General features: G+C 41.8%; 1 protein-coding gene across 5 annotated transcripts in view; it reads right to left on the reverse strand.

Annotated features, from left to right (window-relative positions):
* Gnb1 (G protein subunit beta 1) overlaps positions 1-14363 on the reverse strand; it is a 105581-nt gene that overhangs the window by 22298 nt on the left and 68920 nt on the right. For all 5 annotated transcript variants that reach the window (XM_045149690.1, XM_045149686.1, XM_045149687.1 and 2 more), the window contains 2 exons: positions 12582-12620; positions 9954-10060 (listed from right to left, as the gene is read on the reverse strand). In XM_045149690.1, the coding sequence (XP_045005625.1) occupies positions 9954-10060; positions 12582-12620 (146 nt within the window). The remainder of the gene's footprint in view (positions 1-9953; positions 10061-12581; positions 12621-14363) is intronic.

Genomic DNA, 14363 nt, shown 5'->3' on the forward strand with positions numbered 1-14363 from the left:
AAACAGAAACACCTGTCACAGGTTAAACAGTTCAGCCCTGAGGACACTTGTCTGCCAATGCAGACCAAAGTGCCATCTCTTCTCTTAACAATTGAGATATACCAACCTCGTTTCCTAACATTTTTTTAATTAATTATTTATTTATTTGAGAGCGACAGACACAGAGAGAAAGACAGATAGAGGGAGAGAGAGAATGGGCGCACCAGGGCTTCCAACCTCCGCAAACGAACTCCAGACGCGTGCGCCCCCTTGTGCATCTGGCTAACGTGGGACCTGGGGAACCGAGCCTCGAACCGCGGTCCTTAGGCTTCACAGGCAAGCGCTTAACCGCCAAACCACCTCTCCAGCCCTCTCCTAACATTTTGTTTGGTTTCCTTTATTAATATTTTTATTAATATTTTATCTATATGCAAGCAGAGAGATGCAAAAAGAAGAGTATGGGTCTACCCACTGTAAACGAATTCTAAAAGCATGCACCACTTTGTGCATTTGGCTTATGTGGAGGTACTGGGGAATCAAATCTGGGTTACTAGGCTTTGCAGGCAAGTGTCTTAACTGCTGAGCCAACTCTCCAGCCCTAGGGTTTCAAGTCAAAAGGCAGGAACTGTGAGTTCAAGGCCAGCCTGGGCTACAGAGTTACACGTCACCCTAGACTTAAGAGACCCTATCTAGGAAAGAATGAATAAATAAATATAGAAATGAAGTGATTCTGGTCAAATTGGGCACACTGTCTTTGAAGAGCTGCAATTAGTACTAAATGTTTATTGACAACTTTCTGTTTCTGTGCTCTACCAATGTACTGCACCCCAATCCTAAGATATAATTCTATTTTTTTTTTTTTTTTTGAGGGGCTGGTGATCAAATGCAGGGACTTTGAGCATACTAAGTAAGATCTGTGTCACATCCCTACCTCCTCAAATGATTCTTTCACTCTTTTAAGACAGGATCTCACCTGCAGCCCAAGTTTGGCAGTGCTTCAATCTCTTCCTACCTCAGGAATATGCCACCACTCCCAGCTTCCCATCTTTGATACTTAAAGCCCATTCTTTTTTCTATGTTTAGTTATCATACATCAGGTGCTTTAAACCACTTCTGTAGAATAACTAAGATCTCTTAGCTGTTCTATTCCTGCCTGGCCCTTTGAAGACATTAAGCAAAGCATCAGAGCCATCTGTAGTAGCTCATCCTCCCAGTCAGCCGGTCACCTTCAGAGAGGTTTCGTGGTCAGAGAGCTTAATAACTGCTGACTCCAAGAGGAGTTTTAAGGGAATGTTAAGCTGTGAGCTGATCCTCCAGAAGGTGAGAGAAAACTCCCTCCTAATCCTAGGTCAGGTAATTTGGGGGACCAACACATCTTGCTGTACTTTCTAGAGTCTTTGTTGTTCTAGCAGCTTGCTGTTCTAGTTTCCTGAGCTGTCCCCCAACAGAGGCAGAAGGTAGAAATTAGCCAAAGGGTTGCAGACATTGGAAAGGAGGAGGGAAAATATACCACATAACTGAAAGAGCATCTCAATGTTATTAAAAATGCTATAAATTGAATTTTAGTAGAAATAAACATTCTGATAGACACATTACAAAACATACATACTTTACATTAATACATTCACAAGTACAAGCCAGTTACTGCCTCCTCCACCCCTGCAGTTTTGAAAAACATCAAAATGAAAAATAACGCTGGGCATGGTGGCACACACACCCTTAATCCCAGCACTCAAAGGCAGAGGTAGGAGTAACTGTGAGTTCAAGGCCAGCCTGAGACTTCATAGTGAATTCCAGGTCAGCCTTAGGCTAGAGTGAAACCCTATCTTGAAAACCCAAAGCAAACAAACAAACAAACAAACAAAAAAACCCACAAAAATAAATAAATAAATAAATAAATAAATAAATAAATAAATAAATAAATAACCTTGTAGCCAGGCGTGGTGGTGCACGCCCTCAATCCCAGCACTTGGAGGCAGAGGTAGGAGGAGGGTCGCTGTGAGTTTGGGGCCACCCTAAGACAACATAGTGAATTCCAAGTCAGCCTGGGCAAGAGAGAGACCCTACCTCAAAAATAAACAAACTTTCAGTCTTGAGTCATGTAAATGATTTCCTGCAATAACCTCTTCTTGTGACATCAGAAAATATGAAGGTGACTTGGACGGTAAAGGAAACATATCCAAAACAGTAATTTGGGGTTTTAAAAGATGGAACCACTGACTATACAGAAAACCTGACCACACAGCAGTGTCTAATCTTTTGACAGACAGAACATTTCATTTACAAAGTTCAAGCTTTAGAATCATGTTGCTGAAGGGAGAGAGGCTAAGAGGGAAGGAAGGGAGGGAGGGAGAGAGGGAGAGAGGGAGGCATAATGTCTTAAGGAAGTTACACTTTTGGGTTGGGCTGTATCATAGCTATCCTCAGGTATGTGTGGCCCCACAGATTGGACAAGCCTACTTCTTGCAGATAGCAGAGGTTCATGTTAGTATTGTTCTTTGGTCAGTTCATAGTCTCCTCATCCTCCACCCCCATCTTCTCTCCCTCTTTTTTTGAGACATAGTCTCATATAGCCCAGTCTGACCTTGAACTTCTGATTCTCCTGCCTCCACTTCCTCACTCTAGAATTACTAGCATGTGGTATGCAGTATTTTTATGCATGCTATGCAAGCACTCTTCCAATGGGGCTACATGACCAGTCTTTTCATTGTCTTTTCGGATGCAAGGTCTCACTCTTGCCCAGGCTAAACTGGAACTCACTATGTAGCCTCAGGCTGCTCTCAAACTCACAGCAATCCTCCTACTTCAAGCATCCTGAGTGCTGAGACAAAAGGCAAGCATCATCACGCCCAGCCCTTGGTTTGCTTTTGTGATCAAATATGAAACTAACTGTCCAGTATACTGACATTTTTAAAGTTTATTTATATGCAAGGGAAGAGAGGAAAGAAATGAGAATATGAATGAGAATGAACATGGCAGGGCCTCCTGCCACTGCAAATGAACTCCAGACCCATGCACCACTTTGTGCATACAGATTTACATGAATACTGGGAAATTGGACTTGAGCTAGCAGGCTTTGCAAACAAGTGTCTTTAACCACTGAACCATCTCCCCAAAGCTGACTGAGTGGTTATTAAGACAGGGCTCTCACTATATAGTCCAGGCTAGCATCACAGAGTTGTCATTTGAAAGAGCAATAATAAAACAAACCTCATAGCCGGGCGTGGTAGCACACACCTTTAATCCCAGCACTTGGGAGGCAGAGGAAGGAGGATCACCAAGAGTTCAAGGCTACCCTGAGACTACATAGTGAGTTCCAGGTCAGCCTGGGCTAGAGTGAGACCCGACCTTGAAAACCAAAAAAAGAGTCATGCTACCTACATTCTGCCCTAAAACAGCCATAACAAGATGGCCAACAGCCTCTTGATCTCCCCAATGTCCCTCTTGTTCATAAGGATACCATGATGCTGAATCTGATGCTGCTGATCCATACCCATGCTTTTCTTCCTTCTCACTCATGGCTTTCCATAAGTCATGCTTGAGACTGGATGGAATATAAGGCCTGATATGTCATCTGCCTCATTCTAGCTGCCTTCCTCCCAACCTCCACTGCTTGGGCTACATGTATGTGTCCATCCTCTTAATTCCTTAAACACACCCTCCTGTAAACCAGATACCAGAGCCTTATTGCTGAAAAATAGAAGGCCTCAGGGAGCAAAGACCAGGCTTCTGAACAAAGCACAGTCACTGCACTAAGTTAATTTTTCCATGAATAGAAAAACAGCTCCAAGCCACACCTGTTTGCTAACATTTTCCTTGCACAATACAAAATAAGGATATTTTTCCCCTTTCCCTACTTGATTTCATACATCTTTAAAAGAGTAACTACCAATTCATAGACTATTTTTGAATTCTACTTAAATTTTTGTATTTTTTTAATTAAAAAAAAAAACTCTGGTTACTAGATTATGTGTGTTTTTTGTTTTTGTTTTTGGATTTTTCAAGGTAGGGTCTCACCCTACCCCAGGCTGATCTGGAATGCACTCTATAGTCTCAGGCTGACCTTGCACTAAGTGATCCTCCTACCTCTGCTTCCCAAGTGGTGGGATTAAAGAAAGGTGTGTACTACTATGCCCATGATTATGAACAAATAATTGTTTACATTAAAAACTATTAAATCAGCCAGGCATGGTGGCCGCATGCCTTTAATCCCAGCACTTGGGAGGCAGAGGTAGGAAGATCACCATGAGTTCAAGGCCACCCTGAGACTACAGAGTGAATTCCAGGTCAGCTTGGACTAGAATGAGACCCTTCCTCGAAAAACCAAAAAAAATAGGTTGATATTGTATATATGTAAGTACAATGATTGAGATGGGGAGGTAATATGATGGAGAATGGAATTTCAAGGGGGAAAGTGTGTGTGGGGGGGATTACCATGGGATTTTTCTTATAATCATGGAAAATGCTAATAAAAATTAAAAAAATAAATAAATAAAAATAAAAAGGCTTGTTGGGCTGGAAAAAAAACTTTTAAATCAAGCCAACATACTCAATATTTCACATGCTTATCAGCATTTTGTTTTATAGTCAGAGAATTTAAGATTTACTTTTTTAAAAATAGAATTAGTTTTTAAAAAAAATTTTAAATGTATTAGAGAGAAAAAAGAATGGACATGCCAGGGCTTCTAGCCACTGCAAACAAACTGCAGATGCATGCACCATCATGTACATCTGGCTTTCGTGGGATCAGGAGAATCGAAAAAGGATAGTTAGGCTTCACAGGCAAGCACCTTAACCACTAAACCCAAGATTTACTTTTTTTTAAAAATATTTTTTTTTATTTATTTGAAAGAGAGAGAGAATGGGTGCAACAGGGCATCCAGCCACTAAAAATGAACTCCAGATGCATGTGCTCCCTTGTGCATCTAGTTTACATGCGTTCTGGAGAAGTGAACCAGGGTCCTTTGGCTTTGCAGGCAAACACCTTAGCCGCCAAGCCATCTCTCCAGCCCCTTACATTAAAAACAAAAACAAAAACAAACCACCACCACAACAAAAACAGGCTTAATCCACTTTGAGTTTTCTGTATAAAAACCCTATGCTGAAGCCTGGGTCCTCTGCACTGAGGCTCTGGTGTGAGTTTTCACAAGATGGTCAGGTACAGGGTGCATCAGCCTATCACCTTACAGGAGCCTATGTGGGGCTTGCCAATCTTGTTCCTTCATAGCCTCTTGGGACAGGCACAATGGAGAGCTTGGCCAACATGATGGCTACCTCCTTGGAGCACTTAACACCCAGCCTGACATAACCTTTGTAGACCCCAATGGTGACAAAAGCCTTGAACCTGGTGTGCTTCTGCACTGGCATGCCTATGCCTGCAGCCTAGGAGAACGCTGGTGCCTGAAACCTCTGTGGCAGCCACCATGGCCTCCCATGCCTGAGTCCCAGGATCTTCCTGCTGTACCATCATCTGTCATTTCGTGTTTTCTCAAGGAAGAATCAAGATCTAGTTTTGAGGCATAGGGAGGGATTGCTCAGTAGTTAAGGGTGCTTAACTGCAAAGCCTATGGGCCTGAGTTCAATTTCCTAGCACTCACATAAAGATGCAAAAAGTGGCATAAGCATCTGGTTTGTTTGTAGTAGCAAGAAGCCCAGGCATATCTATACACACTGGTGGAAATAAATATGTTTTTAAAAACCTAGAGGTAGGCATGGTGGCTTATGCCTTTAATCCCAGCACTTGGGAGGACAAGGTAGGAAGACCACTGTGAGTTCGAGTCTAATGTGAGACTAAAAAGTGAATCTCATCTTGGGCTAGAGTGAGAACCTACCTTGGGGGGGGGGGATCTAATTAGCTGGATTTTGTGATATAGGCAGCACTCAGGAGGTTGAGATAGGAGGATCACTGTGAGTTCGAGGACAACCTAGGGCTATAGAGTGAATTCTGGGTAAGCATAAACTGAAGTGAGAGCCTACCACAAATTTAAAAGAAAAATCTGGAGCTGGGCAGGGTGGCACATGCCTTTAATCCCAGCATTCAGGAGGCAGAGGGAGGATTACTGTGAGTTCAAGGCCACCCTGAGACTACATGATGAATTCTAGGTCAGCCTGGGCTAGAGTGAAACCCTTCCTAAAAAAAAAAAATCTGCTCTTGGGCTAGAGGTGGTAAGAGCTCAGAGGTAGAGCAACTGCCTACCAATCTTGAGGTCCCAAGTGCAAGCCCAGTATTGTTTAAAAAAATAAAAAAACATGGGCTGGAAGAATGGCTTAGCAGTTAAGGCGTTTGCCTGCAAAGCCAAAGGACCCAGTTCGATTCCCCAGGACCCAAGTTAGTCAGATGCACAAGGGGGCAGACATATCTAGAGTTCATTTGAAGTGGCTGGAGGCCCTGCCACACCCATTATCCCCCCCCCATCTGTCTGTCTGTCTGTCTCTCTCTCTGTGTCAAATAAATTTTAAAAAAAGGGCCTGGTGGTACATACCTTTAATCTCAGCACTCAGAAGGCAGAGGTAGGAGAATCGCCGTGAGTAAGAGGCCAACCTGGGACTACAAACTGAATTCCAGGTTAACCTGGGCTAGACAGATACTACCTTTGGGGAGGGGAGTCAATAAATAAATATATTCTTTTAACTTTGTGGGTTTTTTTTTTTTCCTTCAGGTAGGGTCTCACTCTATTCCAGGTTAACCTGGAATTCACTATGTAGTCTCAGGGTGGCCTTGAACTCATGTTGGGATTAAAGGCATGTGCTACCACACCCAACTCTCTCTATTTCTGAAACAGACAAAACAATGAATTAATGATCTCTGAAATGTACTGCTCCCATTTAGCTAAAACTACACCCTCTAAACAGCAGCACAACATCCACACCCCTCTCTTTGTGATTTTGAGTGCTACCATCATTAAATTGATCACGCAAGCATTGAACTGCACATACAATTGTATGGGAGCCTGTATAGAAGAAACTAAAGATAGATCCTTTTATCCCCTCACTGTTTACACTACCAAGCAGATAATTTTTCTAAAAAAAGAGAAAGCCAAACAGAAAATTCCACTCTGGCAACTGAACTACAACACCCCAATCCCGCCCACCCCCCAAAAAAAAACTCAAAGAAAGGCATAGTGGGGCAGGGTGTGGTAGTGCATGCCTTTAATCCCAGCACTTGGAAAGCAGAGGTAGGAGAATTGCAGTGAGTTCAAAGCCACTCTGAAACTATATAGGGAATTATAGATCAACCTGGGTTAGAGTGAGACCCTACCTTGAACCCCCCCCCCAAGAAAAATAGAGAGAGAGAGATATCTCATGCACGCACACGGGCAAACATGTTAAACATGAGAAGATTGCTCAGTAATTAAAGGAGCTTGTCTGTAAAGCCTGCAGGTCAGAGTTCAATCCCCTGTATCTACATAAAGCCAAATGCCAAAAAAAAAAAAGAAAAAGAAAAAGAAAAAGAAAAAGAAAAAGAAAAAGAAAAAGAAAAAGAAAAAGAAAAAGAAAAAGAAAAAGAAAAAAAAGGACCACTGGATTAAGAGATGGCTTAGCAGTTAAGGCATTTGCCAGCACAGTCAAAGGATCCAGGTTTGATTTCCCAGTACCCACACAAAGCCAGCTGCCCAAGATGAAGTAGGTGCCTGGAGCTCATTTGTAGTGGTTAGAGACCCTGGTGCACTCATTATCTATCTGCTTCTCTCTCTCTAATTTTTTTTTTTGTTTTTTGTTTTTCAAGGTAGGGTCTCATTCTAGCTCAGGATGACCTGGAATTCACTGGCCTCCAACTCACAGCAATCCTCCTACCTCTGTCTCCCTAGTGCTGGGATTAAAGTCATGCAACACCCATGCCTGGCAAAAATATTAAAAAAAAAAAAGGCAATCCATCTGGAGCTTGTTTGCTGGGCTAAGAGTTCCTAGTCTATGTGTGCTGGATACACACACATGCATGTACACAGATAAATATAAAAAAAAATGGGGGGAGGATGGACACACCAGGGCCTTCAGCCATTGCAAACGAGCTCCAGATGTGTGTACCCCCTTGAAGTGCATATAGGCACTGCCCACTTGTATCAATGTGTATGTGAGTACATGGAACCTGGAGATTCAAAACTAAGTTCTTAGGCTTCGCAGGCAAGCACCCCAACCAGCAAGCCATCTCTCTGGCCCAATAAATAAAAGTTAACAATCAGGTGTCATCATATACACCTTCAGTCTCAGAACTGTGGATGTTGAGGTAGGTGTATTGCCATAAGTTCAAGGATAGCCTGGGGCTACAGAGAGACCTTGCCTTGACCCAGGCAAGGTATGACATGCCTTTACTCCCAGCACTAAGAAGTCTGGGGTAGGAAGATTGCTGTGAGTTTGAGGCTAGTCAGGGTTAGAGAGTGAGTGAGATTTTTCCTTGATAAAAGAAAAAAAAAAATTTTTTTTAAAAAAGAGGTGCTAAGCTGGGCATGGTAGCACATGCCTTTAATCCCAGCACTCAGGAGGCAGAGGTAGGAGGATCGCCATGAGTTCCAGGCCACCCTGAGATGACAGAGTTAATTCCAGGTCAGCCTGGACCAGAGTGAGACCCCACCTTGAAAAATCAAAAAACCAAAAATAAATAAAATAAATAAATAAAAATAAAAAGAGGGTGCTGAGAGATAGCTTAGTGGTCAAGGCACTTGTTGGCAAAAAAGGACCCTGGTTCAATTCCACAGTACCCATATAAAGCCAGATGCACAAGGTGGTGCATACATCTGGAGTTTGTTTGCAATGGCTAGAGGCCCTGATGTGCCCATTTATTTATTTATTTATTTAGCTGAGAGAGAGAAAGAAGCAGATAGATGAGGGAGGGAGGAAGGGGGAGAGAGAGAATGGGCATGCCAAGGGCCTCCAGCCACTGCAAACGAACTCCAGATGCGTGCGCCCCCTTGTGCATCTGGCTTATGTGGGTCCTGGGGATTCAAACTTTGAACCTTTGACTTTGCAGGCAAGCGCCTTAACTGTCCCAAGAATTTTTTTTTTTTTTTTTTGAAAGAAGGGGCTGGAGAGATGGTTCAGCCGTTAAGGCACTTGCTTACAAAGCCTAACAACGTGGATTCAATTGCCCAGTACCCAGGAGGCTTTGGTGTTCCCATTCTCTCTCTGTGTTTAGTGCTCTCTTGCTCTTTCTCTCTCTGTCTCTGCTTACAAATAAATAAATAAAATATTTTTAAAGAAAAAAGGTAGATTAAGACCTTATGTCATGTATGGAGGAACATGTAATATGTAAATTAAATAGCACTATTTTAATTACATGCATGGAAAAGGCAGAAGAGAGACAAGCAACCACTAAAAGAAGAGCTTAATAGATTTCACTTGGGCAAAGGAGGCAGGTTAAAGTGTAGACAGGGAAAGAGAAGAGAGTATCTGGGTGGATGGTAAGAAGTCCAATAAAGAGGTAGTACTCAAAGTACAGAAGACAGGAGCACATGAAAGGCATTATCTCTTTGGAATGATAAATGAATAAGATGGTAGGGCCAAGTAGGAGGACAATGCCAATCACCCACAGAAATATAGCCCCCAAAGACCACCAAACAAAACTATGAAGAGATCCATGAAGCTCACATTCAGCCTCGGGAAACATGGGTAGCTGTTGAAAGCTTGCATCCTTCACACTCAAATGCCTGTGCGATACATAACCCAGGTCTCCGACACCATAAGAACAGGTTAGAAGCCAAGGACACGGGACAGAGATGGAGTCAACTTCTCCCAGGTCACAGGAGTAGTAGCTCACAGTAGAGCTTGGAGATCAAAGTTGAAGGCAGAAGGAAAGCTGGGGCTTGTCTGAATGAGACACAGGAGGTGCAGTCAGACAGTTAAGTGGAGATCTGGGTAAGGTACTTGCATCTATGAATACTAGTCCTGGCTGCCAGGTATCTGACTCAACTTCATAACCAGTATCTTCCCCTAGAAATCTCAACAGTCTGTGAATATGCCAAGCATTGCTTTGAAAGTACCTGGAATCTGTGCCCCAGTGCATGGCATAGATCTTGGCCAGGTGCCCCCTCAGAGTTCTCCTGGTGCGCATCTGGATTCTTCCCACTGGGTCGATGTTGTTAGTAATCTTAAAGAAATAAAAAAGTTATGCAGAATAACATCAGCAAAGAGACTCGTGACTGATTCTGCTTTCTTATTCTTCATAGGTTTTTATTCATCAGAGGTTTTCCTGATGGCACTGTGTACCTAACTGCTCAGGTTAACGTAGAATTCACTCTGTAGTCCCAAACAGCACTCAAACTCATGGTGATCCTCCTACCTCAGCCTCCCAAGTGCTGGGATAAAAGGCATGAGCTACCATGCCTGGCTCACTTGTGAGTTTTGATGTCTTTAGGACCCCATCCCTCCCCATCTCCACTGCATGCATGTTCACCACTAACCTTCAAAAGCACTTCTTTACCCTTCTCATTGATCCTCCAGACCAAAACTCCTCCTACCCAATCCTTCAGGTAAAATTCATTATCATAAAAGTAACAGTACAGTAGGTAGTTCATTGTTATTTACTAGTACATTTGTGTTTGTATAACCACCTCTAACTAGTTCCAGACATAGTTCTCATCCCAAAAGGAGACTCCACAATCATTAAGCTCATGTCTATTCCTCTCCTCCTTAGGTCCTGGCAGCCACTCATCCTATTCCATCAAAGGACTTTCCTATTTTGGAAATTTCACATAAATATAACCATAAAATGCAAAACTGTGGGCACATGCCTTTAATCCCAGCACTCAGGAGGCAGAGGTAGGAGGATCACCATGAGTTCGAGGCTACCCTGAGACAACATAGTGAATTCTAGGTCAGCCTGAGCTAGAGTGAGACCCTACCTCGGAAAACAAAACAAAACAAACAAACAAACAAACAAAACAAAGACAGCAAAGATGTCTGACTTCTGACATGTCAGATTTAGCTTTATGGCAGTAGGAATCCCCGATGTGATTCTTCATATGCTTGAGGAATATATACAGTCCACTTAACAGATATACCACAATCCACCTAAGGAAATTCTAGTTGCTTCCACCTCGTGAAACTATCCTGGAAGGTATTGGTATGAAAAGTGCACAGGGTCTTCATATATAAGCAATTTTACTTTCTGCAGTTTAAGTTACCTACTATCAACTGAGATTCAAAAATATCACATGGACAATTCCCAATGTAAGAAATACATAAAATTTTAAATTACACATTATTCTAAGTAGCACAATGAAACAACCTACTGCGTACTTTCTGGGATATAAATCACTGTTGTCCAGAGTATCTATGCTGCAAACAGTACCTGTCCATCAGTTATAAAGGACCTATCTTAGTTATCAGATTGTCTATTAGCAGTATTACTGTGATCATGGTCTCCATATGACTCCTGTGGAAGCCTGTCACAGTGTATATACCTTCACCTCACCTTACCTTAGCAATGTAGGCATTTGTCATCACACATCCCAAGGTTAGTATAATGTTTAAGGTATTTCTAAGAGCATGAGAATGTGCCCATATAACTATTACAGAACATTATTATAATCTAGTTATTATTCTTTTATTTATTTTTATTTATTTACTTATTTTTGTTTTTTTAGGTAGTGTCTCACTCTAGCCCAGGATGACCTGGAATCAATATATAGTCTCAGGCTGGCCTTGAACTCATGGGGAACCTCCTATCTCTGCCTCCCAAGTGCTGGGATTAAAGGCATGCACCACCACGCTGGCTTTTAGTTATTCTTTTAAATTGTGAATCACTGCTTCTTGTGATTAATTTAAAAATTATACTTTACCTTAGTGCCTATAGGGACTGGTACTATTTGAGGATCAAGCACCCACTGAAAGTCTTAGGACCTATTCCCCAGGTTGACAAGGAAAGGGAGTGGACTATGCATGTATTTGAAAACCACCTGCCAATTCTTCTGTGCATAAGTCTGACAGTAAAACTGTTGGATCACATGTAAAGTCTATGTTTTAACTTTTTTAAGCAACTGCCAAGCTGGGCATTACAAGCTTAAGTTCTAAGACAGATTCACTTAATGAGAGAAGCATTAAAATACTTTAAGTATTTTGCCTTAACTCCCAGCACTCAAGAGGAAGAGACAGGAGACTCATTCTGAGTTTGAGGTCAGCCTGGGACTACAGAGTGAGTGCCAGGTCAGCCTGGGCCAGAAAGAGACCCTAACTCTAAAGAAAACAAAACCAAACCAATACTTTAAGCTGGATGTGGTGGCTCACACCTTTAATCCCAGCACATAGTATGACTGATGTAAATTTGAGGCCATCCTGAAACTATACAATAAATTCCACGTCAGCCTAAGCTAGAGCAAAACTCTACCTTGGGGGTGGGGGCAGAGACTTTAAAGACAAAAACACAGTTCTTACGACTGTTGTGTCATAGAGAAGTTCTTTGAAGCTGGTGAGATACCATTTTCAATCTAGAAACAACCTTAGTCCTTTCTGTTATCAAAATGACTTACAAAAGAAAGGCCCCAGCAGTAGCTTTATCTTACTACACAGGACAGAGCAGAATAGTATTCATTCCAAAATCCCCAGTTAAGGCACAAATCCACATCAGCCTCCACCCTAGGCAGACAGTATGCAGAGAAGTTAATTCTTACCTGTGAAAGAGTTGCATCTGCACATGCTTTGCGAGCATCCTAAGAAAAAACAACAGGAAATTAGTCATGCTTCACACATTCAACCCCAGAACTTCACAAACCAAAGTTTCAGAGAACCTCCATAAACTATCAACAGCAAAATCAGAATGTATAATGATGGACACATTCTTTTCTTTCCTATTCTCCAACATCTCCAATCCACGGCCACTTCTGAGCTGTGCAGGCCACACTGGACAGACAACTCATAATCTTCAAGTCTACCTATATACCCTTCATCTAACTAAATACAGGATCCTGGGGACCCCATAACTTTATAAGCAGGTCGATGGAAAACTCATGTTGGCAACTAGGACAATATCAAGCAGCCTGAAGGCTAAGGCCACCTTCCCAATAGTCAGCAAACAACTGCTCTGTCTTCCCCTTAGCCCATGTGAGGAGTGATTGATACACCCACACACACAACAAACACAGGTCCAGAGGACAAGCTATCCAAGTTTAAAAAAAAAAAGCCTTCTAAATTATATTAAATTTGTTTTCAAGCCAAACAATCATTTAATCTAAATTCTATGAAAAAAGTGATCAAGAAAATCCACAATCAAAAAAAAAAAAAAGAAAATCCTCAAATTCCAATTAGACTGTCTAGACCTTATTATTTTGTTATTTTTTTAATCTATAAAACCTACTACAGTAACTAAACACTGTGAAAGGATATATCATGCTAATTAAAGTGGAGTAAGTGATCAAAGATACTAGAAAATAAACCTGAAAATCTCAAAATAGCATACACTTATAAATACAGACATACATTATGAAGCAAAATGAGACAACAGATTTAAAAGGTTTATTTATTTATTTATTTTTGGTTTTTCCAGGTAGGGTCTCACTCTAGCCCTGGCTGACCTGGAATTCACTATGGTGTCTCAGGGTGGCCTCGAACTCATCGCAATCCTCCTACCTCTGCCTCCCAAGTGCTGGGATTAAAGGCGTGCGCCACCATCCCTGGCTAAGGTTTAAAATTTTTAAAAAGTTAAAAGGGTCAAACTTTCAGTGCAGACTAATTCAAAGGAAATCATGACAACTTGGACAAAGAAAAGGATTCAGTGCACTGTTATCTGACCACCTGCTTCCAAAGTGGCAGCAAGCCATGGGCCAACATTCTTCCATCCATGTGGGACATGACCAGACCAGTATTTAGGGACAAACTGCCTCACTGAACCTGATGTTTGGTAGGAACATTGATAAAGACATCATATAGACATATGAGACTATTATTAAGATCTCAACATTCCAAAATCTTTCATGAAACTGTTAGTGATTCTGCTTATAAATAAAATAAACAATGCAATCAAGTATTCCTGCACTAAAAAAAATTGAAAAAGCCAGGTATGGTGGTGCACACCTTTAATCCCAGAATTCAAGAGGCAATGGTAGGAGAACTGCAGTGACTGTGAGGCCCACCTAAGACTACATAGTGAATTTCAGGCCAGCTTGGGCTAGAGCAAGAGCCTCTTAAAAAAATAAAATTTTTGAAAAAGGCACATACTGAAAATTCAAACTAGCATGTCAGTGAGTTCTTCATGCCAAGTGTTTAGTATTCATTTCAAAGTACAAGCTTGTTAATGCAGTATGTGGCTTTTGACTTGAAAGAGTAATAATTTTTAATTTCAATAAAGCAGAAGGGGGCTGGAGAGATGATTCAGAAGTTAAGATGCTTGCTTGCAAAGCCTAAGAACACAGGTTTGATTTCCCGTACCCTCACAAAGCCAGTTGCACAAGTAAGGC

The sequence above is a fragment of the Jaculus jaculus genome, chromosome 5 (genome assembly GCF_020740685.1).
Source record: "Jaculus jaculus isolate mJacJac1 chromosome 5, mJacJac1.mat.Y.cur, whole genome shotgun sequence".
NCBI lineage: Eukaryota > Metazoa > Chordata > Mammalia > Rodentia > Dipodidae > Jaculus > Jaculus jaculus.